This window comes from Caenorhabditis remanei, chromosome II, assembly GCF_010183535.1.
Source record: "Caenorhabditis remanei strain PX506 chromosome II, whole genome shotgun sequence".
Lineage (NCBI taxonomy): Eukaryota > Metazoa > Nematoda > Chromadorea > Rhabditida > Rhabditidae > Caenorhabditis > Caenorhabditis remanei.
The window spans coordinates 14,929,328-14,954,072 of record NC_071329.1 but is presented as its reverse complement, the minus strand read 5'-3'; the positions used below and the strand labels follow the sequence as shown (position 1 = coordinate 14,954,072).

General features: G+C 39.1%; 7 protein-coding genes across 7 annotated transcripts; 4 read left to right on the top strand and 3 right to left on the bottom strand.

The window, feature by feature from the left end:
* Window positions 1-2,171: 2,171 nt before the first annotated feature.
* GCK72_007040 (uncharacterized protein) lies at window positions 2,172-2,532 on the bottom strand (the record flags this gene model as incomplete). The annotated part of the gene is made up of 3 exons (XM_003109989.2): window positions 2,172-2,294; window positions 2,337-2,411; window positions 2,464-2,532. 3 exons carry the CDS (start codon window positions 2,530-2,532, stop codon window positions 2,172-2,174), a joined length of 267 nt encoding a protein of 88 aa, XP_003110037.2.
* A 3,751-nt stretch (window positions 2,533-6,283) lies between these two features.
* GCK72_007039 (uncharacterized protein) lies at window positions 6,284-7,058 on the top strand (the record flags this gene model as incomplete). Its single annotated transcript, XM_003110024.1, has 5 exons — window positions 6,284-6,398; window positions 6,447-6,542; window positions 6,595-6,723; window positions 6,768-6,848; window positions 6,907-7,058. 5 exons carry the CDS (start codon window positions 6,284-6,286, stop codon window positions 7,056-7,058), a joined length of 573 nt encoding a protein of 190 aa, XP_003110072.1.
* A 2,381-nt stretch (window positions 7,059-9,439) lies between these two features.
* Window positions 9,440-10,233, bottom strand: GCK72_007038 (uncharacterized protein; the record flags this gene model as incomplete). The annotated part of the gene is made up of 5 exons (XM_053725950.1): window positions 9,440-9,452; window positions 9,504-9,720; window positions 9,771-9,902; window positions 9,966-10,127; window positions 10,176-10,233. 5 exons carry the CDS (start codon window positions 10,231-10,233, stop codon window positions 9,440-9,442), a joined length of 582 nt encoding a protein of 193 aa, XP_053590144.1.
* Window positions 10,234-11,531: 1,298 nt separating this feature from the next.
* Window positions 11,532-11,849, top strand: GCK72_007037 (uncharacterized protein; the record flags this gene model as incomplete). Its single annotated transcript, XM_003110154.2, has 2 exons — window positions 11,532-11,585; window positions 11,664-11,849. The coding sequence occupies 2 exons, from the start codon at window positions 11,532-11,534 to the stop codon at window positions 11,847-11,849; spliced, it is 240 nt and encodes a 79-aa protein (XP_003110202.2).
* A 2,425-nt stretch (window positions 11,850-14,274) lies between these two features.
* GCK72_007036 (uncharacterized protein) lies at window positions 14,275-14,614 on the bottom strand (the record flags this gene model as incomplete). Its single annotated transcript, XM_053725949.1, has 2 exons — window positions 14,275-14,453; window positions 14,500-14,614. 2 exons carry the CDS (start codon window positions 14,612-14,614, stop codon window positions 14,275-14,277), a joined length of 294 nt encoding a protein of 97 aa, XP_053590143.1.
* Window positions 14,615-18,058: 3,444 nt separating this feature from the next.
* Window positions 18,059-21,042, top strand: GCK72_007035 (uncharacterized protein; the record flags this gene model as incomplete). Its single annotated transcript, XM_003109931.2, has 8 exons — window positions 18,059-18,197; window positions 18,250-18,372; window positions 18,426-18,539; window positions 19,186-19,689; window positions 19,735-19,809; window positions 20,301-20,549; window positions 20,596-20,730; window positions 20,777-21,042. The coding sequence occupies 8 exons, from the start codon at window positions 18,059-18,061 to the stop codon at window positions 21,040-21,042; spliced, it is 1,605 nt and encodes a 534-aa protein (XP_003109979.2).
* A 1,759-nt stretch (window positions 21,043-22,801) lies between these two features.
* On the top strand, window positions 22,802-24,531 carry GCK72_007034 (uncharacterized protein; the record flags this gene model as incomplete). Its single annotated transcript, XM_003109962.2, has 6 exons — window positions 22,802-22,895; window positions 23,158-23,214; window positions 23,262-23,594; window positions 23,644-24,141; window positions 24,190-24,327; window positions 24,383-24,531. 6 exons carry the CDS (start codon window positions 22,802-22,804, stop codon window positions 24,529-24,531), a joined length of 1,269 nt encoding a protein of 422 aa, XP_003110010.2.
* Window positions 24,532-24,745: the final 214 nt, after the last annotated feature.

Here is a 24,745-nt window from a genome sequence, read left to right as displayed (position 1 = left end):
TAGCATGAGTCGATGAAAAATAGCACGGACAGAGACAGGAACAACAAAAACTGAACTTTGAACATCGAGAAGAATATTCAGAAGAACAAGACTAGTCAGAGAAAGGTTTTTCAAGTTTTTCTGCAGAATTTGGTTGTGGTTCAAACGTTCAATGGGAAACCATGCTGAAAATGATACATGAGCTGTTCAAAATGAAACTAAATAGGAGTGGAGTGTTGCGAACCACCTTTCTGTCGAAATTCTTGAAGACTTTGAGGGCATCCTGGCTCCAAGAGGTAGAGAAGAGGGGATTTCAGTAAGCTATGATCATAAATTGGGTGACTGGGCCAAGTGAAATCAAATTTGAATTCTGAAAAATGATAGAAGGAGTCTGGGTTCTGGAACTGATGAATGGTAGATTTTTTCAGATTGTCGTTTGATTTTCAACCGAGAGCGGACAATGTGAACAATGGTTTGGAAAATGTGTGAGCAATAAATAAAAAATCAAATCAACAGAGTGTTTTAGAGCCCGAAATTCAGAAAAACTCAAAATGCTATTGAAAAATCGAAAGCTTTTTGTTTTCTCAAACCGGATACTGTCTGATCATGACGCACTCTATGAGGTGGGCTGTTAAACCAGGTACAAATTTCTACGGAACAGATGGAATACGGTTTTCAATTTTGAGGTTATTCGAGACAAAAGATTGGAGTATTTATTGATTCAGTGAAAAACGTTTAGTGCAGAATTATGATAACTTAGAAGAGGGTTGACGAAATAAGAATTGTCTTAATATTCTGGTTTCCAATTTTCCTTCTTATGCGATCCTCAATATTTTAAAATTATTTCACAATTCCAATCTAAACATCGAATTTCTTATTTTCCAAGTCAGCCAGGTCACGATTCCTCTATCATTACTGTCACAAACAGATCTCCATTGTCCATGTTTACTGCATTTTGGATTCCATTCCATCATTTTTCGAACATTCGAGAGACACCCGACACCCACCAACAAGCCCATTCGAAAACCTTGTCATCGTACTCTCTCCACTCATCTTTATCCCTCGAAACTCCGCCCCCAGACGCCTAAAACATAGCAAGCGGCGGAACCCGGGAACTGTCGAGACATTGGGCGCCTTGTATGCGGTTCGAAACAATGAACAAGTTGAATACGGGTCTCCAAACCCGGTGCTTCATACGGGTATGATCAAACTGGCTGAAATGTATCTGGAGGATATAATTGGAAACATCATGTTTTTTGGAAAATGCTCACCGCAAGGTGGGCTGCAATACGTGGATACAGGAAAATATTTGTAATGGAAAAAAAAATCACCCAACATTGGTGTTCCTACACACGGACGATAATTTGAAATATATTTTAATCAGCGTAAACTCTTGTTGACGTGAAAACTTTTTCGATGATAATTTATATTTTTTGGAATTGAAAATATAATGCAGACATCTAGCTTTGTTTCAATTAAAAAATCATATCCAACCTCCTGCATAGTTTTTTTTTCTCCTTTGATCTTGAAACGGAACACCGGTATTAGAAAAATAACACTTTTTGTATATGAATCTATTCAGAATTTTGGGTTAGAAGGAAAAGTCTCTTGGAGTCGGGTCAGAAATTTTCTCCGAAACGAGTTATTAGACCTCAAAGTGTCCTCCAATCCTCCCACCCCACACATCACCGATCGCTCATCGTTCATTGGCGAAAACGTAAGCAAAGAAACAGTATGTCAAACGAGGAGGGCACATATACAACATCTTTGTAATGCTGTGTCTTTCTCAAATTCCAACATAGTTGCAACTATTTCTCTCGCGCCACCCCCAGCCGTTCGAAACATAGCAAGCGGCGGAACCCGGGGAATGTCCGATCATGGCGCCATGTATAAGGCGGGTTGTTAAACCAGAATTACGGGTTAAAAGTTCTATACGGGTCTATGGTAATGGTAAGTGAACTTGAACTTGAGAATGTATTGTCGGTTGTACCGTCGGTATTAAAATTTTTGGAATGTCCACCGCGAGGTGGGCAAGACAAGTGGATTATTATCAAAATGGATAAATGGGGTCCAGCTTGAAAAGTTTTTATTGATCATTCAAAACTTTCTGTGAAATTCCTTATAGTCATTGTTCCCAAATAAAAAAACCAGGTTAATTTAATAGAACCACTCCAAAAAATCCCAAAAAAAAATTATTTGAAGACACGAAGAGAAAATTCTCCTGGTGGCAAGTAGATTGGCTGTCCCGTGAATCTTGAATTATTGTAATTGTAGTGCTGCGGTGCGCTATTACCGATATGTAGAGAAAGGACATGCTGAAAAACTAAACTTTGAATTTTTGTTAAAATCTCAGAAACCTGTTGATAGTTGGAGAACGCAATGTATCGGAAAAAGTAGTCATTTGATGGGCGAATGATTGAACCATATTTTTGCTGAAAATCAATATTTTCATGCATTTCCAGATTCAGCCATTCAGCAACTTACATGATGCTGAACGGTAGGAGGTTTGGGCTGAGGAATGACGTGATTGAATTTCTTCACCTCCGCCGGCATCTCCTGAAAATAGAACAAATAAAACAAAGAAATATCACAACACATTTTTTTTCGAAAACTCACACTTTTCTTCTCATTTTTCCATTTCGTGAAAGGAATCTCTCGTTGCATTTTGCAGTTCGACTCGTGGGAAGAGAAATGAAGAAGACACCGTTGTTCTTCCTTCCTTTTTGTTTGCCTGGGAATCGTTTATGGACATTTGGTAGAAGAAGGAAAGCAAGTTTTTGGTTTTATGACCACGTTTTTAATCGTTTTGATATGATTTGCATACCGTTAAACCTGTAACCGTTAGCAAGAGTTTGGAGCATCCTATCTGGGCTGTCTTTAAAGATATGAAAATGTTTTCAACCGAAAAAATGTTCTATGATTATTAACCTATACTTTGTCAGTTTACAGTTTTTTGATATTTCCTTTGGGAACCGAGATATATTGCTGCGAATATGCACCGATAGGTGCGCCTCCAATACAGGTTTGACGGTATGGGAACATCAAGGCACCAACGGGAATGAAATAATAAAAGGAATTTTCCCAAAGTTATCATCCAGAGTGAATGATTATGCCACAATAGTTTGGGAACCGACTATACAAGTGGAACTCTATTCCATCTCTCCTAATCGTTTTGCTGCTGCGGCTCGTCTTCGATTGACAACTACTTGGTAGCGCGGAGGTGATGACAGATGGCGGTAGCTATTCACAAGACGGTCAGATTTTATCATATGTTTCCTTATGTATGTACATTTCCCTATTTGCACTGGTATCATACCCTTCTTCCGTCCCTCAAACTCATGATCTACCCCAAAAGAATCAATCTAGTATTACAAATCGGTGTGAAAGTACCCTACTATATTGCTTGTTACGTAACAACCCGTGCAACCGAATACGCAGAGTCGATGACAACAGGTGAGCCGTTGCGCATGCGTCCGATTACGCAACGTCGGGAGGAGACAGCGTGAAGGAAGAACAGAAGGAGGGGAGATGAGCAGATAACTATGGCGGCTAATGATGAACTAATTTGTGCTCGATCGTTTTTTTTTGGGGTATGGATAATTTGAGGACAAGAAAATAAGGTTCAATGAGGGAGAAGTCTAATTTCTGAAAAAATCTTACTGAGAGGCAGGCTCAAAAGATACAATGCGCCGACGGCTTAGCTGGTTAAAATACATTTCAAACTATGGTCAGCGCTTGGAAAACACCTATTTCGTATGATTTTTTTCATTTTCATCTTTCCCAGATCCACGTATTGCCGCTCACCTTGCGGTGAGCATTTTCCAAAAATTATGATATGCGTACTATCCCAGTACCATCCTCCAGATACATTTCCAGATTTGTCAGTATTCAGACCCGTAAAAGCACCGGGTTTGTAGACCCGTATTCAACTTGTTGATTGTTTTGAACCGCATTCAAGGCGCCCAATGTCTCGACAGTTCCCGGGTTCCGCCGCTTGCTATGTTTTAGACGTCTGGGGGCGGAGTTTCGAGGGATGAAGCCAAGTGGAGAGAGTAGATGACAAGGTTTTCGAATGGGCTTTCGCCGTCGGTGTCTCTCCAGGTTTATAACATTAATGATAAAGGAATCGTGACCTGGGCCGAAACATATTTCTTCAGATCTGAGCATCTAACTTTGTATTTCTCAAAGCATTGTCAAAAACTTTAATTCAAACACTCGCTTCAATTTCATATCAAACATTTCCTAATTTCCACAAACCTTCTTTTCCTTCTGCTCTCTCTTTTTCCTCAAATCTTGCTAGCTTTAATCCTCCTCTAATTTCTACGTGTCTCCTTCTTTTTCTTCTTCTTTTTCATGTCAGCCGACTAGACGTGCAACGTTCAGAAATAATAAGGGGCAGGTGCAAGCTATCATCGGATTATGGGAAGAAAGCGGTGTTGGAAAAGATTTTTTGGTTGGAGAAACGCTTTACTATTTTTAGATTTAATTATTGTTACGGGGGCAACTTTTTAGTCCGGATTAATCAAATGTCAACTATTGCAAAAAATCCAATTCATCATCTCACAATCACGAAATCCCGTTGCAGCAAACAAACTTCAATTTTTCTTATTTTCTCGTTTAATTTACAAACGCTTTATTGGAGAAGGCAGCTGCCGTGTGTGTCTATGTGCATCTATGTCTCCGTGTCTCAAAAAATCTGACCAAGAAAACATAATTCGGATTTGGAAAAGGGGGACATGAGGTGCTTGTTTTATTTTAAGCTTTTTTTTAGTTCGAAATGAAAAAAAAATTTAATGATTTTCTTACGGAATAGTACCTACTTTTAAATGATTTTCAAAAAAAACTCTGTATAGTTTGTGCTATAAATTCTTCACAAGTTTTCACTATTTCCCTCGTAAATTCTGATGCCGTAAATCAACACAACAATTTCTTATTTTTCTTCTCAGTTTCCCCCTCCTAAAATAGCCCTAAAACATACTCATCTTTCATCACGACTCCCCCCTTTTTCCCCTTTTCTCATAATTATAATACACATAAGAATTCATCAGTCTCCCCCTTTTTTCTCGTCTCACTACATATATTTTCATAAAACTTATTACTTATTCACGTTATGTTTCAAACATACTCTTAGGTTGAGACACGTGTTTATTAGTTTTTTGACACCATTGAGTATAGCAATTTGTCTGTTTGGTGGGAATGAGGAATTGAGAATACGTTATGTCATACTTGTCAAGGCCCCAAATTTTTGACTATGAGAATTAGAATAAATTCTGAAAAATCATAAAAATGTTTTAAAAATTGTTTTAAAAAATAGGTTCATTATTTGAAGTCGGGTATTCGGGCCTTACCGGGCCGGGTCTTATTAAGTATGCGTTATGGTACTGCCTTGTATTCTAAAATTTTTGTCTCTGAAACTATATTACTAGTAGAAACACGTTTTTCTGTTTTTAATCCAAAAACTTATAAAATTCCCTTTTCCTAACCTCCTTCACTACATTCTTGTTAATCCTGTCAGCGTTTTCTTTTTTCTTGTAACTATTTTTTTCGCTATCCAATTCATTCCAATTAATATATCAGCCCAAATATCAAGAAACTTCGAAAATCCCAAAAAATCACAATTTGCTCACTTTCTTATAAAATCCCATAGCTCCTCTCCTCTTCCCACTACCTACTGCCTGCGAGAGGGGGAAAGAATGTGTGTGCGCGTCTTTTTTTGCGTCTATATGCAAGTGTCCTCACTTCTGTTTCTATGATTGTTGCGTGTGAACATCGATAGAGAAGCGTTGGAATAGATTACGGAATGAGGACACTTTGAGCATGACTCTTTTTTGGCCTTCTCTTGACTTTTGTTGATGGAAATGATATTGTATCATGTACATATTTTGTTTTTATCAAAAGTAGTCAAAAAAGTACGCTTGCGTGAGACCCGGATACATATGTACTAATACAAGAGACCCGATGAACCGATATCCCACATAGTTCACGGCTAGAAATTCATTTCCTTTCACTGTTTGAACTCCAATTCCAAATTGTCCCCTACATCGCGATTATTTTTACATTTCGAAACACTTGTGACGTTTCACTCCCTCCTTCCCCTCATGATTAGAATCAGTCCTAAAAAAGAGGAGATAAAAGAAAAAGGCAACAAATCCCTTCTTATCACTCCATTTTTTAAATAAGATATTTCTCCTCGAAACTCCATTTCCCATACGTGTGTGAGATTTCATTCAGTGCACCTCTTATCCACTACGGATTATAGCTTCTCTTCTTTTTCATCAATTTATTTCTTATTTTCAGTATCATCATGGTTTCCCTTCCCTACAACCCGTTCCTGATTGAGAAAATGAAGGCGACACTCCCTGGAGAACCTTCTGGATTCCAGAAAATCGTCTCTCAGGAAATCAAGAGAATGGAAGAAAGTAAGTTTTATTTTTTAAACTACAAATAGAGAATTATATAAATTTCAGAGACTTTCAACGTCCCCATCCATCCATTCAGTATGGATGCGCTCCTGGGATCCCAAATCGTGGAAAATGGAAGGCTTGGCCAAGTTGTTGCCGATCGTAAGTTGGATTTTCTTCTGGATCTTCTCTTAACAAAAATAAAAGATTTCAGGGAAAATTGGCAAAATAAGAAGAATGCGAAGAGCACCAAAAAGTGAAGCTCTCCACATCCTGGCTGCCATCGCCAAGATTGGAGAGATGGAGGAGAATCCACTGGCACTGGAGGCCTCAGCCAGACTAGGTAAGTCTTATTCACAGTAGATTTTGAAAAATAAGAACTTCTAGAAATCCCTGGCCTCACACCAAGAACAGAAAGCAACAATTGGAAATCGGGAGCAAGAACAATCCCGTATGACGGACCTCCAAGTGAGTTTACTTATACACTTTGAACCAAAAATTGATCATCTGAATCCCAATTATTCAGTCAGAAGAGGATGGAACCGCCTAACTACCGACGAGAAGGATCGGCGAATCAAGAAATTTCTGGAGTCGAGGAGATTGATGAAGAAATTGGAAATGGCTGCAGGAGAAGTTGATGGTGAGAAAAAAGAGATAATTTGTATCACTTTAGAATAAATTTTGGTTCTCTAACTTATTATTCTTGTTTTCATGTCCCTTCACCCTACTTTTTGTTCCTTTTGTTGTCTGTTGCTCCTGTTTTTCTCATTTTATGCTTATTGGTTTAGATTTTTAGATTAATAAATATATAATTTTATCAAAACTATGTTGCTGACTTTTTGAGGATCCCCTAGTTGAAATCGATGCATTTCTTTAAATTTTTAAGTTTTTTTTCTAAAAACTTTCAGATTTTCCAGGTAAATCTGTCTGAATACACACCGAAACCATACCCAACAATATTTGAACTTCCCTCCGATTTGGTACTCTCGCCTATCCTGCATTGATTTACTATTTCTCTGGTCACTCACCAGACACTTGCTTCCTTCCTCTTCCGACGCAACTTTTCAATCGATGCGTCCGCTCTGTGTGTACGAGAGAGTGAGAAAAGAGAATGAGTATTATACAGTGTCTGTGGTCTTGCATCGATTTGGGCCAGTTTGTGTAAAATCCGATACGCGTGCTCTCTTTGTGATGACACCTGCTCGTTTAGTGAGATCTTCCCATGTCATTATTTGGAAAACACTACGCTCAAGATCATGTTTGTATTTTGAAGGTAAGTGTGAAATTAGAAGTTCTTTGGATCAATTGACTGCGAAAATGTTCATCAAAGAACATGGATTTTAAAATATAATAACAAAGTTATCTTTAAATTAAGAATTTCGTTTAAAACCGCCGATACATTTTTTCCAGCGCACCCCTATCAAGATGTAATCACCACATTCATCACCCCACTACATAAGCAAGTCTCGTCGTCTTAGCGCCAGGAAGTTCTCTAAAAGGTTGTTGGTTGGCATGGTAACTGCAGCAAATATGGCTTCCACGTTGCTGAGAACTCCGGATTGGATGCAGGTAAATTTTTTTGAATTTTTTAGATTTCAGAACACTTGGATGCCAATGCAGACCGTTGTCTCGAAGTTGAGTGAGAACTACACCTGGTGAATTGAAAATAGATGAAATATAGAAGGTAGTAGAATGCAATTTTTGCCGGTGGATACTACTTGCTGGTGCTGAGAAGAAAAAATAACGGATTTTGATCTACTTAAAGACAAAATGTCAGTTGAAGAAGAAAAAAGAAAAAACTCAACTCCTACAATCCGAAGCTGCCCAGATTTTACCAACTAGCAGTGTGAATTGACAGTAAGTTGGAAAAACATGTTATTTACCGTTATTTTCCACTAACATATTTTATTCCAGACGCAACTAATCGCCTATCAACTGACGAGCACTCGAGAAACGAAGAAACTGATGGGAAAAGGAAGAAAAGGAAGGAAGAAAGGGAAAAGGACAGTCGAGTGCTTCGATATGTAAGTTTTACTGATTTTTCTTGAAAAGGCCAAGAAATCGACTGCAGTTTGTCAACAAAGCAAAAAGAAAGAAGGTTCTTGAATGCTGAATCAGACTGAAATTCAAGTAGTCCATCCTTGATGGGACTGAAACACTCTCAGCAGGGACTTGAAGCTTCTTAAAGACAAAAGCCGATGTGAAAACCACTGGAAGGTCTGAAACGGATTCTCAATGGCTAAAACTCGTAGTTAAGGAAGATTCTGTTAAACCACTATCTTTTTTAAGTTATTTTATTTCAGGACACTGTGTTCCCAATGAAGAAAGTTGATTTACATTGGAGTTGACGAGGATAAAAGTTGTAATAAACGTGCAGCGATGGAGCGTAGAAGAAAGTAGAAGAAATGGTTCCAGTCCAGTATAGCCAATCCATTTTAGGGGTCACAAATTCTCGATATCAACAGGACCTGATTGAGACTTGTAAGATTTTTAATAATTTCAAGTAGGAAACCAGCTAAAAACTGGTGATTGAACAAGTGGAGAAGATAGACGTGTTCTTTATATGTTTTATTTTCAGATAGCAGAGTAAAACCAGCAACACATTCACGATAAAGACATATATAAAAGCTTGAACAAGGAAAGTAGAGACACAAGCCATGGATTTGGAAAAAAGTGAACACAGCCGGGAAACTGAGTGGAAATGAGGAAATGTTGAGGATAAAGATAAGAAAAGAGGCAGCAACATGAAACAGGGGAAGGGATAAATAAGAAGTTTTGGAAGGAATGAAGGGGAAGAGAACAGTGGAAAGTGGAATGATTTTCGGGACCATAAGGAAAAAAGATTCGGGGGGAAGAGGTACATAACAAAACGGAGGAAAACTTCATTTACCGCGACGCTGGAGGAAGAGTGAGCATTGATGACATGATTGGTTGGGTGGATGAGCATTGGATGATGATAACTGAAATAAAATTTACATTTGAATACTGATTTGTGGAACTAAACTAACCTTATGAATGGATTCAATTGGAAGCACTGCTGAACTCCAGAAGATTGATGATTATTCCTCCGTCCTGAAATTTTCTAGTTTTTATGTTATCAAATATCAAAAAGTACTCACTCACTTCATTTTCTTGGACGCTGGTTCATCCTCTTCTCCTGAGCATGTCTTCCAGCATTTTTTGAGTGCTGTCTCCAGCTTCTCATGGCGTTCGTTCGCTGCTTTTACGTCTTTCTTACTGGCCTCCAGGAGCTCGGTCCGGAGACACTGAACTCCGTTCTTAAAGTTCTCAGTGAGCTCTCTGTTTTTCTTTTCCAGGGCTTCACTCTTTTTGAAAAGATCTGGAAACTGTGAAATTCGTTTGGAATAAAATATGAAGATGGAATCTTACCCGTGTGTTTCTCCCTCAATTTTTCGTTCTCGACGAGAACCAACTTTTTCTCTTCTTCCACGACAATTGTTTTGTTGATTGCAGTGTTTACGAGGCTGCATGCCTCTTCATCGGCTTGCTGCTTGAAGACCACTAAAACATGAATACTTTGAAAAATTCTAGATCAAAGTTTCAAAAGCTTCTCCAAAAACTTACACATATTAACCAGATTCTCTTGAGTCTTCTGGACGAATTTTCTCATGTCTTCGAATGAAGACCCATTCACACAACTCTGAAGCATCTGCTTCGTCGCTTGCTTGAGAAGCGAATCGAACACCTCTTGTTTAGCTTTAAGCTGAGCCTTCAGAGACGGCAATCCTGAGAAATGGAAGTTAAGGAAATTTTCAACAAAAAAACTGGAATTACCTGGAATTTGTGGTGTTTCGGTAACTTGATCATCGATCTGTGGTTGCTCGTGACTCATTTCGAAAAGTAGTTAACTTTCTAAAAATTTTACAGATAATATCAAAAGCGAGAAAAACGAATTATTAGAGAAAATAATACGGAAATGGATGACTGTGTGGATGACTCATTTATGTCCCCCCTGCGGACAGGGTCTCGCCACGGTATTTCATACGGTAAAGTGAGAGGGGGCGGAGACAGCCGGGTGGCAGGAACTCTCTGCGAGACTTGGATGAAGTTTAGTGGTCGGGGTAAATTGACGTTTCAAAAAGCTTTGACTGTAATTTAAAAATAAGAAAAAAAGTGAAGGAAAGTTGAGATGAACTATTTCTATGAGGCAATTCATGAGGTTATTTCTAGTAATGTTTCAGATAGTTTCCGACAATCATCCGGAGAACGCAAAATCTCGGATCTATCGGTCAAAATACGCTATGCGCTATGTGTGGTACGTCTTACAAGTGAGAGGATCAGCGACCATCATACAGATGTCTGTCCCAACCGGGCGGTCTATCTAACACTTCTTTGAACACCAATGTGTTTATTACAACCCCATTTCCTGCTCTTATTCGGATAAGGCTTTTTGCAACAAGAAATGCATCTGATTCGATACTTGTAAAGCAGATGTGTGAATGGTAGAAACATTTTCGGAAAATGACCGAAGATCGATGTCATCTTTCAATACGAAAACGTCAGTGTCCTTTTGATTTTTTCTAATCGAAAATAATCCACTTTGAACCTTACTGTCAATTCATCAGCTCTAGGTTTTTCATCATCCCAATCCAGTTAAAGATGTTTATTTCTTAAATGAAACTTTTTTTGATCTGAAAAGGAGTTTTTCCATAATTTTCAAGCGTTGTTTTAGTTATAGTATAATGTTGCAATATGTAAGTCCTTCTCATCATCCAAAAGTGTCTGTTACGACTAGACAAGCCTTTGAAATCAACTATCATCACCGCCTGTATTCAAACTTCCGCCAATTTGGGTCTGCGTCTCCCTGCGACGCAGCACTATTTCTCTGATCACAGACTACGCACCTTCACTCACGAATATAGATGCGAACACCATAAAGTTGACGCGCAATCTGCAGACACACTTGACTTGACGCACAATCACACATTTAAATGTTTCTAACGAATAAGTTATTATGAAGTTTGAACAAATCTTTCTAGGTTTAGCTGTTCTTTTTTTCCTCAAACCTCTTTAATTGTTTTATGTTTTCTTTCTTTCAAAAATAATATATTTATTTCAGTATAGACGTCTGACCACATCTTGTGCCAACACTATAATTAAAATGCAGCAACACATCATGGAACAAGACACATGCTCATTTGCTCAACGTCTCCCGATTTATTTCTAATGGAAATAGAGGAGCAGGTATGTTCTCATGGCAACAACTCGTCGAAAACCCTGCATGTTGGTGAGTTTTTAGTCTCCTCTAGTTATTTTTTCCAGGTTTCATCATGGTATGCAAATGAGACGATTTGTAGAACTGCGACGCCGAAAGAAGATCGATCATATTTTATTTGTAAACAAAGTCGCAGTTTGCTAGAAGAAGGATCGGTAGAAATATGGATGAAGTCAATCGTAAATGACTGGAATCACTACGAACTCGTCATCATACCTAAGCTGAAGACGTAGAGGACGGCTATGGATATCTCACCAGCAACAAGGCTTACTTTTTTCTGAATGACAACACCGGAGGCATAATTACCTACGGTTTCAAGAAAATAATCGCGACTGGACGATGCCGGTAAGTTCCTTTGTGCGTCTTCCGTCTCTAAAATTTTGATTTCTTTCAGAACAACTCATCATCTATGACAACGACTCTTGGTGGTAATAGTGTACATTCATATTGTTTTCAGACCTTCTCGATTGTGCAAAAGGGCAAAATGAACAGAAATGTGTGCGGACATTATATTGTCCTATTGGTAAGTTTTGCAGTTAGCTTAATTTGACAGGATGATTGCAATATTCGTATTCAGAGTGTCGTATGTAGAACATTGTGACGATAAAATCAGCAGCAAGCAAACGAGAGAAGAGAATTGAAGAAAGGACACCCTGCAACAGAAAACAAAGGAACAATGTACCTGGAAGCTCTGTACTGAATTCTGAATTAACAATTGAAGGAGTTATGATGTTACCAAGATTATAGGAAATGGTGGGTCTTTGTTTTCTCCATTATGTTTTTAGAAGGCAGAAAATAAGTTTTATCTTCAAAAAAGGCATGCCAAACGACAATTTTTGCAGAACGTGAACCGCTAATGTGTGATGGTCTGCAGAATAGAGGAATAGAGGGCTGTTGTTTCGAGAAGACGAGAAATTATTGAAGAATCACAAAAAGAAGCATGTGAACCAGAAAAATAGGTTGAAAGAACGTGCAATTGTTCTGTCTTTTGGATTCATCGAATTGACATTTTGCAGAAATGCGTAGCAATACTCGGTGATGGAATTCAAACTGATGAAAGATAAAATGAAGCTGCTAAAACAAAACGAGCTCGAATATAACAATAAGGCAGAAAAGAAGCAATGTGTTCGAAGAACACATGTAAATTTCCTCTTGTTGTTGATTACAGCTGGACGTTGGTGGAAGAGAAGCTCACCTCTCCAGCAATAGAAATTTAATAGGGAATCAAGAGAAAGAAGAAGAATCGTTATTCCCGTCTCCCACAGTGGAGTTGCTGTAAATCTGCTCCCAAACGGTTGCACAGCTCACCGGAAATTCGGAATTCCAATTGAAGTGTCCGATGTGAGGAAGTTTCTAATTTCTCCAGATTCAGCAGAAGGTAAGTTTCTTTATGAAACATCAAGATTAAAACAAATTCTACTTTTTTCGGAAATCGCTTTGGCGTCTGTCGACTACGTGATCTGGGAAGAAATATCCATGTGCGACAAGAGGAGGATTGTCTAAAATACAATGACTTTCCTTTCGGAGGAATTCTGATTATTTTCGATGGAGATTGGACACAAATTCTTCCAATTGTGGAAGGCGTCAAATTGTCAAAAAAATCAAAGATCTGAGGAGGATTCTGAATACGCGAAGTTGGTTCTCAGCATTGAAAATGGAGCAAATTACGTGAACTCCAAAAGACATATGGTCGCGATTCCTGAGAAATACGTCTAGAGAGGAAAGGAAAAAGATCTAATCAACTGGGTGTTCCCTGATGTGAATGATATCAACTTGACGGAATCTTCACAACTGCTCTTCGTGTTAACAACGAAGCCATCGATCGGTTGGATGGAGAATACATAGAGTTTTTGTCAAATGACACATGTAAGTTTGCATATAGCTTTTCCTTTATCAAAATTATTTTTTTCAGATAATTTATTGTACAGGGAACAACGTCAGTGTTCTCGCATGGTCAGCTTTACGTTGCCATGCCGAGGGTGGAGAGTCCAGCATTAAAGATTCAACAGGGAATGACAGGGGAAAATGATGTTTGGAGAAAAATTATGAATGAAATGAGCAAATCAACAGACAGGGGACCTGAGAATAATGCAAAGAGTTGATCGAATCACGAGATAAAGGAAGGTAGTAAAGGGAGATGGGGATAAGTGAATGAAGTGGGAAAAGAAAACAGTTTTAAAAGGGGAAATGGTGATGATGTGAAAAAATAAAAACCAAATTTAAAAGAGAATGAGAACAATTGAAAGAAACAGGAAACGATATTTTTAGATACGGAGCGGATTCGGGTGTTTTGCTCATCTAGATCAGTTTGTAAAGCTGAAATTTGAAATGAAGATAAACTGTATATTGGCTAGAAAGGACATGAAGCAGTTTTAATTGAATTTTGCTGAAAAGGAGGGAAAAGACAATAAAGAGGAATAAAATCACAAAACAGTTTTTTGAAGTATCAGAGGCCTATTTGTGAGACAAACAAAGGACGGATAGAATAATTGGAAATTGAAGAAATTCTGGAAGATGCACGACAGTAGAAGGGAGCAAATGCTGGTTGGAGTTTTCTTCTGAAAGTAAAATAGTTAAATTTAAAAAATATTTATAAGAAAATTAAGGTTGATCTCAAAAAGAGGACATGTTTTAAAGAAAATCTCACCTTCTTCCTTTTTATTTCTTCTCTTCGACGTTGTCGCACTCTGTCTTTTTTTGGCAGATTAGTCTCACACATCCGATTTTTTTGATGATGTCTAGTGCGGACTTCTTTTTTTGGTTCTCGATGACTTTCTCCTCACCTCCTTCATGCTCTTTGTCGAGATTCAATTCAGCACGGATTTGAAGTGCCAATCCTGAAATGTTATGAGTTTTCAGAGATACAAAATCTTGATCAATTACCGTAAGGGGTTGTGTCGAATGCGGACTGCTTGGAGGCTCCAATTATGAAACTTGTGCACGTTCTTGGATACTTTTTGTTGTATTCTTCGACGGACAACTTGTCGAGGACGTCCATTTTCTGAAAGATGTTCACTTTTGGCAAAAATCGAAGAATATATTCGAAAATAACGAAAAATTTATATGTAGCAAGCACCCAAAGAAGAGAAAAGAGAAAAGAAAAGATAGGGAGAGGGAAACCGTGAGGCATACTTGGCAGCGAGCCAGGTGTTGGGAGAGAGGAAAAAGATGGAGAAGCGGAATAAGAAGATATTTTGGAATGACTTTCAAATCATTTGGAGAAGGTGTACAAGAGAGAAATGAGAAACCTTGAGTAAAGCATGCTACTTCTATTCAACTCTATGCGAAGGGTCTCACCACGATTTGGGTGTACGGTAGGTGAGGGAGGAGGAGGCATATGGGTGGCAGGAGTTTATCTCTCAAATGAAATAACGCGGATTATCATGGTGAAGCGTAAATTTGAAATTTCTTGGGGAAAAATGGAAATCTGTCAAAAAAGCCCATAGTTTTCTAGGTACCTCTAAAACTTTTTTGCGCCAAAAAAGGAATTTTCTTTTACATCACATTGTTTACATAGATTAACACCATTTTCCGTTCTCGCCGACAAACGTGTCTCCTGACATCCAATATCTTACTTTATCTGATGACCTTCGCCGACGGCTTCTGCCTGGTTCGAAACTTGTAAAACAGATGTATAGTGTAAACTTTTGAAGAGTGAGCAATGATCGGTTGAATAAGAACAGGAAAGGACGAAGAATATGCAAAGGGCGTATGATCAAAACCTGCTGAATGTCTCTGCTAGCCAAGTTATAAGCTCTCAAATTCTTCAAATGGTTAACCTTGTACATGTGAAAATTCAAATCGGCAAATTGTATACGCAAATGATGTTTTCCTTTTTTACCGTACAAACACAGGTGAACCGCTGGGGAACACAAATGAAACCGGGCGGTGGTGTATTCGGAATTCCATGTGAAAAAGCTAAACCATATGAAAAGTTTGAGAGCTCATAACTCGGTCCACAGAAGCATTTCGCCAAACTTGAAACGAACTCCGCGTAGTCGAAAGTCAAATTAGTATCTTCTCCCACATTTATTCCCAATACTCAACTCCAGTCCATTCTCTCATTTTGCTTGTATTGTGCAATGCACACGCATACCTGCTCGATGACCCTGTTCCTTTCCACGCGTTTCGTCACTCCTGACATCAATCCGATATTGATGTTACGTCATTGTGGCCTCACCGTTCTGTGGGTGTCTGCTACTTTGCACCATGCAACTCATCCCTTCTCCTCATCCTATTGCGTTGATCACTCTTTCTCACACGGAATTTCATATCGGCCGCATATACGCCACCGCACGGTTCACCACTGCTCGTACGTTGGAAAAATGAGAACAACTTTGCGTTTATACCAAGGCTGTCAAAAAGGCCGTGGGGCGATTTTATATCTCAGTTCCCAGCCATGGAAAATTTTCGCTTCTTCAGGCGGCCTTGTAGAGGACCAAAAGATTAGTCGATATGCAAAAATTCAGCCCATTTGGTTAATCCGCGGCCGCGACGGCCCTGAAAGCCGAGGGCCGCGGCCGGCCGCGGCCGGCCGTGCGACAGCCTTGGTTTATACTATTTTCCGACTCGGATTCTCACATGAAAAAAGTTAACCATTCGAAAAGTTTTAGAGCTCATAACTCGGCTCGCTGAGACATTTAGCCGGTTTTGATGGCAGAAATGGACTCCCCGTAGTCGAAAGTACCTATGACCAAATTTATGGATCGTTTGAAAGCCGAGTCTCCAAAGATCTAAAGACATTCCTTGTTAGCAGAGTGAGTGAAGACGTCCTTTACTCTTTATGAAATGTTTTCATCTGAAACTATTTATCAGAATTCATGTTCATCTTATGCACATCTTTTCTGAACCCAGGAATATCAAAAACTATCGTCATCAAGATTTTCCTTCATTTCACTGATTCACCCAATTCATGATCACTTCAAACAAAAAATTGCTAAAATTCTTCCCAAGTCAATAGTCCCACACATTTATACTTTAGTTCACGTCACATTTATATATTCTCCAAATTCATTTTCCTCCTTGTCTTCAAACCCGAAAAGCTCATACCCAGAACGATGTAGGCGCCCCCTTCCTTGTTCGTAAAAAAGTAAGACGAATGACATTTGACACGCAATAATCACCCAACAAATTGAATGTGTATATACCCATGTAGTGTACACCACTTTTATCCTTTAATTTCTTTCTGGAATTGGAATTTTAGTGCACGCGATCTAAGGGGTATATATATACAGCTCGTTTTGAGAAAGAGTACGGATTTTTGCTTTTTTCTTTTTGTGTTGGTGAATTGAACGTCATTCCTCTTTTCGTGGTTTTTCGAGTCGGTTTAAGTTCTGGCCGAGTCTTCCTTTGGCTCTGTTCGGCTTGAGTAGTCTAAGGGGAAGTTCTCAATAGTTTTAGCAGTCGATGTAAAAGAGTTTTTATAGACTTAAGCAGTTTATCTGTTCTTATATGTTTCCTGGAATGCCGGATCATTTTTCGGGTTACTGTAGTTACAGTAGTAACCACTGTATCTCGGGTACTGTATTTTAATATTTATGCGCTATGACAAAAACATCTTTACGCATTGTCCAATTTCTAGATTGGTAATATGTACAGTCGAAAAATTTCTTTTTATCGATACTAAGGTAAGTTATCAAAGTCGGCTAATAATTTTCTGAAAACGTTTGATCTTAATGTGAGAGCGACCGCTACTGTCCTGTATTTCAAAGTACAGTAATCCAAATCTATCAGATGATTTTCCTGCTTTTTGCTTCAGTGGAACTACTCTCTCAAAAAGATCATCAAGCTCATTCCCATATCCAAAAAAACTTTCCGACTTGTGATTCCATTCCTAGAAATCCCACCTCATGACTTTACATAACTGTCACGCAACATTCTCGGAAAAGGATCTCAAAAATGAACCAAATTCAGATCTAGAAAAGTAATCAGTGTGCCAGGATTATAATCACCTTGTTTATCAGTTGAGTGTGAAACGATTGGCCGTAGTTTTGATAACTTTAGAGTCACATACATCTTATGAAGTATGAAGCCTGACACTCAGTATGAGCCTGAGGGTCTAAACATAAAAATACTGGGACATATAGCCACATCTAACTAGCAACAAGGCTCTTACTAGAATTCAGATTTTAAATTTTGTTTGAATTTCCCTTTTCTTTTTTAATTGGTCCCCTCTTTTCTCATTCTTCATCCTTCCTGTTCTTTTTTCCCAATTTTCTTTCTCATTTCACACTCCATAAAAACCTTTGCCTTTTCCAATTTACCATTTGTCAATTTCGTCAGTGACGTCTCTCCTCCCCCAATTTCTTTTACATGGGCTCGTTTCATTATGCAGATTTTTTATTGGCCCCCTCTTTTCGTCTTTTTCTTTTTGGGCTCATTCACCACGTCATCAATTCAACTGAACATTTTGTCGGGACCCATAAATCCCTTTTTCAGTGGAATGGGATCCATTCAATCGTGTGACACTAGTCAACCAAATGAATCAGAACCAAGTACAAGTCTCGGTCCTCCACCACCACCACTTTCTGACCAATCGGTGGAGCAACTCATCAAATATATCGAAAAACAGTTGGAGAGAAGTGAGTTATCTGCTAGTCACTGTCATTTTGTGTTATGCATGTTCTTTTTCAGAAAAACATGTTGACTTCCTGGAGTTGGCTGAGAAATTGAAACCAAGAATGAATTCGTTTCTGGTCCCGTTAGGTGATGAGCATTGTTCAGCATTCAAGAAAGTCGAGCAAAGGCAAAGTGCTCGTAAGTTTTAATGGTGTTGTATCAGAATGTAGCCGAGTAATTTTAATTTCCAGCAGATCCACAACCACAAAGTCTTCTCATGTTCAAACCATTCACACTAGCGGATAACCCAGAAAACCTTCAGAGACCCATAACCATTGTTTCGCAATCGGTTGAGCAGATGGACGGTGAGTTGAGTTGAGAACTATAACTACTATAACAGTCAAACCGGGACGAAACGGGCCGATACTGGCGTAACTCGCTTTAAACTCAATATTATGAGCTGATAAATATACCAAAATATAGATCTCGGTGAATTCTATATCCTTGTCTTACCACGGCCGGGATGGCTGGTTGTTCATGTAACATACTCCGGCATAAAATGCTAAAATATAGATCACGAAGAGTTCTATGCCTGTGACCTACTACGGGCCGGATGGCGGATCGGTAATGTGCTGCGGGCTGGGAAAATGGCCAAAAACGCAAAAATGGTCAAAAATCTATTCTAGCCCGGCCCGGCCAAAAAACGCGAAACTAGCCTAAAAACCATTTTAGACGCTGGAAGTACAGTGACCAAGTTACACAGCACTCCGCTCAATCATGTTTGTCAGTGTAACTTTGCCAGTGTAGTTTGGGTTTAGCACTTTATGCCGGCGTGCGGTACATGAACGACTAGCCATCCTGGCCGTAGTAGGCCAAGGATATAGAATTCACCGAGATCTACATTTCGGTATATTTATCAGTTCATAATATTAGGTTTTAAACGAGCTACGCGCCTGCCCGTTTGCAAGTAGGTAATAAAGTGGGCAGTATCAAATTATCCTTATTTTTCAGCTCCACCCAAACTAACTGCCGAAGTTCTGAAAGAGGTTGACAACTTCACCTCATCGACCCAGAGTGAAATCCCCGGATGCTCAGACTCAGCCATGCCAAAACTTGTTGCCATGGTCAATAAATTCAATTTCAATTTCAATCGTATCAACAGCTCGGAGTCTTTTGTTACCACTCCAAATGGAAAAATGGTAGTTCCAAACTCTATGATCAGTAAGTCCCCTATGCGGAACTTTCCTAGTCAATTTTTAGGATCTGAAATGAAACGTTGTCAAGCTTCTTCTCCGGACGCATTCAAATTCTTGTATCCAAGTGAAGAAAACGAGAAGAAAGTTGAGCATCTTGAGAAGAAAGTTGAAGACCTCGAGAAGTTATTGGAAGAGGAGAAACTGAAGCAAGTTGGGATACTGGAGAGAACCAATGCGTGGCATGCACACAACTGTACTTATGAGTGGTTTTGGGGAAGAGAGCTTGCTCGGATGTACCATAAATATAAACATTTTGAGAGTGAGTTGAAGGGATTATGGTATAAATTGATGACTGTCTATTCAGAGGTGGCGAAAACTTTGATGGAAAAACAACAGCTAGGAGAAAGTAGTGGAGAAATGCCTCGTGATTTGCTCAAAGGTTCGTTTATTTGAAATTTGTGAACATCAGTACCGCTCAAAAGGTGTTCAACTTTAGCTGTTTTCAGTGGAAAATGACTAACTTTGACACTGCATTTTGGTGTCCCCTAAAACCCCCCGATAAACTCAATTTTGTATGAGTTGGACAGAACAAAAATAGCACATCATTTTTGTAATTGACAATTTTTTGTAGAGACAATACCTTGAAAGTTATCAAAGTGAAAGCCTTCAAAATTTCGCTAATATGCACTCAAATTAGTCGATTTCAGTGATAAATAACTTTGATGACCTATAACTTTCAAGATAGTGTCCCTACAAAAAAAGTGGTCAACTACAAAAATGATGCGCTATTTTTGCTCTCTCCAGCCCATACAAAATAAAATTTATCGGACAATCAGGTGACACCGAAATACACTGTCAAAGTTGGCCATTTTCTGAGAAACTGAAAAAGTTGATAACCTTTCGAGCGGTACTGTACACCAACTATTCCAGCACCTTCCCCAATCATCCCACTACCCCCAATGCGTCCACCTGACTTGTATGCCACCGAGACTATACCACCTCCAGTTACTCTCGTTGAGGAAAACTTCCTCAGAGCACATTATGACGCTCGTGCTAAAATCAAGAAAGATCACGGACACCCAGAAAAACTTGACCCCAAATCAGACGCATACAAGGAACTTTTGGCGAAAGCAATTGAGAACTGCGCTACTTGCTCACTGTATAAAGATCCTAAATTAAGTGAGAGCCTTTTGAAAATAATATTAGTTAATTTTTGTTGTTTCAGAGATCCGTACTGCTTTGTTCAGTGCAATTAGCACTGAGGAAATGCCACAACTTGTCAAAAATCCGCCAGGCGCCTACTTGTTGTACAGAAAATGGAGGGATACGAATAACGGATGGCTCACTAACCTGGATATCTGTAAATCAACTTCTACTCCCTGGAAATTAAAAATTGACTGTTTCAGCTAAAGACTGGACAGCAATTCGAACCGCCAAAGGACCAGAGTTCTGGGAATGGAGAAACAGGGCTAACACATTGTATGATGAACATGTGGACCAGTTGGTTAAGGGATACATAAGAGTTGAAGAACGGAGAGGAAGACGGAGAAAGAGATCGATGTGGGATACCAAGAGACGAACCAAGAAATCGAATGATGCAAGTAGCGGTGGGAAGAAGAAAGCAGTGGTGGGAAGTGAAGAAGCTTCAGAACCGATTGAGATTGATTCCTAAATAACTTTGACACTTTCAGTTTTATGATTTCTTCATCTTTCCCGTCCTATCTTAAATCTTTTTCTCCAAAATGTTTTATCGACTTTTTTTAAATGTCTTGAATATTCCACTACCTAGGTATATTAGTTCCCCCCCCCCTGGCTATTCTGATCCCAATTCTGCTACGATCTTATGAATTCATTTTTTAGAATACACCAACCAATAATTTTCCTGTTTCTGTATCCTTCCAAACTTTTATGTTTATGAATGGTCCCTTCGTGATGTACTCACTGTTGTCGTCATTATTTCATGACACTAACTGGCCCTCGAATATTTGTTCTTAGCTACATAAGCTTAATACCAAGACTCCAAATCGCCTTTTTCTTATTTATCATTGTAAGCTTGCCTGTTATTTGTAATGATCTTATGTCTCTTTATTCGCCATCCCTCTTCAATTTCCTCTTTTCTGTTTGAAACACAATGAAGCTTTTTTCTGTGTCAGTTATTGTTTAATCACCGATTAAAGCAGTGACGTTTTCAGAAAAAAACTACTTCTCGAAAAACCTGATTTAAGAAAACAATTATATTTTATAGACATGTGAAGCAAGAAAAGTAAGACCTAAAAATTCTTCATTTTTCTCTTTCAATTGTTCCCAAGTCAGTCCAAAAATGTTCAGTGCTTCCGCTCACCAACCTGCTGCGTACTCAACGCTGCCAAATACTCATGCAGCCAAAGAAAGAGCATCTGTTTCCCGACGGGTGTAGTTACCACGAGAACAAACCGAACCCTCTATTTCCACGGAAGTTGGAAGATGACCAATGTTTTGAAGTGTGCCGCCTTTTAATTAGGTCGTTGGTGAGGAATATATTCAAAACTACATACTAATTGAAATTTTTGTAGTAGGAATCTGAGAAACTTCCTAAGTTTATATCTATTAGAATTCAAAGCCACAAAGAAAGCAGCTAGAACTCATTAGAGAGAATGCACGTCAAATTCAACACAAAGAAACTTGATATCGTTTGCGTCTGTGTGTGATTTTTACCGTAAAAAACCGTAAAACCTATAATAGAGGCCCCCACTAGCAAGAGTTTGGAACGTCGTATCTCGGCTCTCTTTAAAGATATTAAAAAGTTTCAACTGAAGAAATATTCTATGAATATCAAGCTATATTTTATCATTTCACAATTTTTTGATATTTCCTTTAGGAACCGAGATATACCGCTGCGAACAGGCACGTCTAAGTGCGCCTCTATCACATTTTTTACGGTTTTTTTTTCGGAAATCTGTGAAAGTGAACGCTAGACGTTCCCAATCATACTACCTTTTAATACTTTTCGTTTTCTTTCTCCATGTACAATTTGACCTTTAAAAATATATTTTGACATTCGATTTTTAAAAAAAGTATGTACAATTGTGTCCTTCAGTTCGGTTCGCTCACTTGGATCAACTAGACCCAGGGTTTTTTGTAAAGGTTGCGTCTGAGAACTGCAACGGTTTTCTGTCCCATCTCTCTCCTCTCTCTTTCGTTGACTCTTGCTTATGGGAACACATGCAACGACACCTCCTCCCTCCGCTCACTTTCCCGTCACCCTTCTCTTTTTGTTTCTCAATTTTGATGCATTGATGCATAACCACGAAGAGAGACGCTTCCACTTTCTTTTTCTTTTTTTCTGCAGGTGTTTGGTACTTGTAACTAAGTCGAATGACTTCTATTGTAACTTGACAACTTAGGGTTGCTATAATGACTAATATATAGTTTCAGATTGAGGTGAATTCAAGATGAGCTACAATGGTTTCGATTCGCCGTTTGGATTTGTGGGAATGCATGGAACTGGAGGAGCTGGACCGTCTAGTGGAGGATATGGGAGTTCAGGTGAGCTGACTGGGAAACTTTTTTCATTTTCTGGGATAAAAACCAATAGCAAATCCTTTTCTATAATTTCGTTCCGTTAACTACATGTGTAAATGAGAAGAGGCGAGTGGTCGGTGATGGTGTGCATAATGTGTCCTTGCATGCCACCTTTCTACTTTCCTTCTTCTGTTGCATCACTTCAAAAAAGAGAACATAGAGGGGGCTAGCAGAGTAGAAATGATTTGGTGACTCAAAAAGTTTCAAGATACCGTTTCATTTTCAGCTAACCAAAATCCCTACGGCCACTCTGAAGACAACTGGCAAAAAACCTATGTGAAAGGTAAATTTCCTTCCTAGATCTTTCAAAATATAAACATCACTTTTCAGAATTCAACGCTGCGAATTTGGAGATGAGAACGGTGTCCCGTGAATACGACGACGTCTGTTCACTCGAGAGACAGTGCAAGAGAGAATTGAAGGCTCTTCCTGGGAAACAAGAAGAGAGAAGAGTTTTGAGAGAGGAATGGTTGATGACGGAGAAGGAAAAGAAGGAGAAACAGGCGGAAGAGGAGATTAAGGAGGTCAGGAGGAAGATAAAGGAGCAGGAGAAGAAGATGAGATATGGAAATAATGTGCCTGCTGGAAATGTGGACAGAGCGAGAAAGTACATCAGGGAACAAAGTGCTCAGGTCTATGCGGAAATCCTCATGTTGAGAAATCGTGAGTTTTTGAGAGGAGGAATATATTTGCAAACAAGTTGATTTTGCAGGCCAACAAACCGCCTCAGAGACTGCTCCAGTCGTCGAACCCATCCTCATTCCAGCTACCCATCAACCAGATTCCGATGAATTTCTGCTTTCATCAGAAGATTTCGTGGTAGATCACGAGGAAGTTTTGATGGTAAATGATGAATCGACGGAAATGGAGCAAGACCAAGCGGATGGATCTGGGTCAGAAGTTTCTTCAAGTTGTGAGACATCTGGAGGCCTCCACGACGAAGAGATGATTGTTGAAGAAATATCAGGAGATTCGGAAAACCAGGACAACCAGGTTGAAATGAACGTCGAGGACTCTGCTGGAACCACCAACCAGGATGATGAGGAGCCAGTTAGAGACCAAGAAATTAAGTTGGACAATCAAGAGCCTGCTTCACATCCATTGACAATCGACCAAATTCTCGCGGAGGTTGGCGACTCTGAGTTCGGAGATGCTATTCGGAAATGGCAACAACACGAAGAATGGCAGAACTTTGCTATCAGTGGGATTGGTGGGTTATCTAATTATCAATTTTTATTATATGCACAATAATTTTCAGATTTAAAGCTGCATCTCTTCAATCCCTTTGGCTGCCAAATCGAGTATCAGCCAGTAAGAAAACCAGCGTCAGGCAGAGACTTGTTCCTCTTCCAAATCGAAGCAAACAACAAAATAAAGCTCACCGAAGAAGTCAAGGGTGAGTTTCAGATTGGGAAGTAGAGTCACGTGTATAAAAACAGAATTTTCTTCAGCGTCACTGTGGGAATCAATGGGAGAGGATAGAAGGAATGAATGGAAGGGGCATAGAGCAAACATTGTCAAGTTGCAGAAGGAGCAGCAGACGCTTCGACTAGTCGAGGCACTTCAATCGAAAGACTATAAGAGTGCGATGGTGGAGTGATGAGTTTCGATGTATTGTGTGTTTTTATACTTTTTGTGTCTATCAGATATTTCAATTGTTTCACATTCCTTAATTCTAACTGTATTCCTCAAGCCTTTCATGTATATTTTCAAGAAACTTCTGATGTAGCTTCTCCCAGTTCGTTTTGTTGTAATCTCCTACTTCTCATTTCAATTGTTAGGACCGTTCCATTTCCAAATTCAGCTCAAACTAA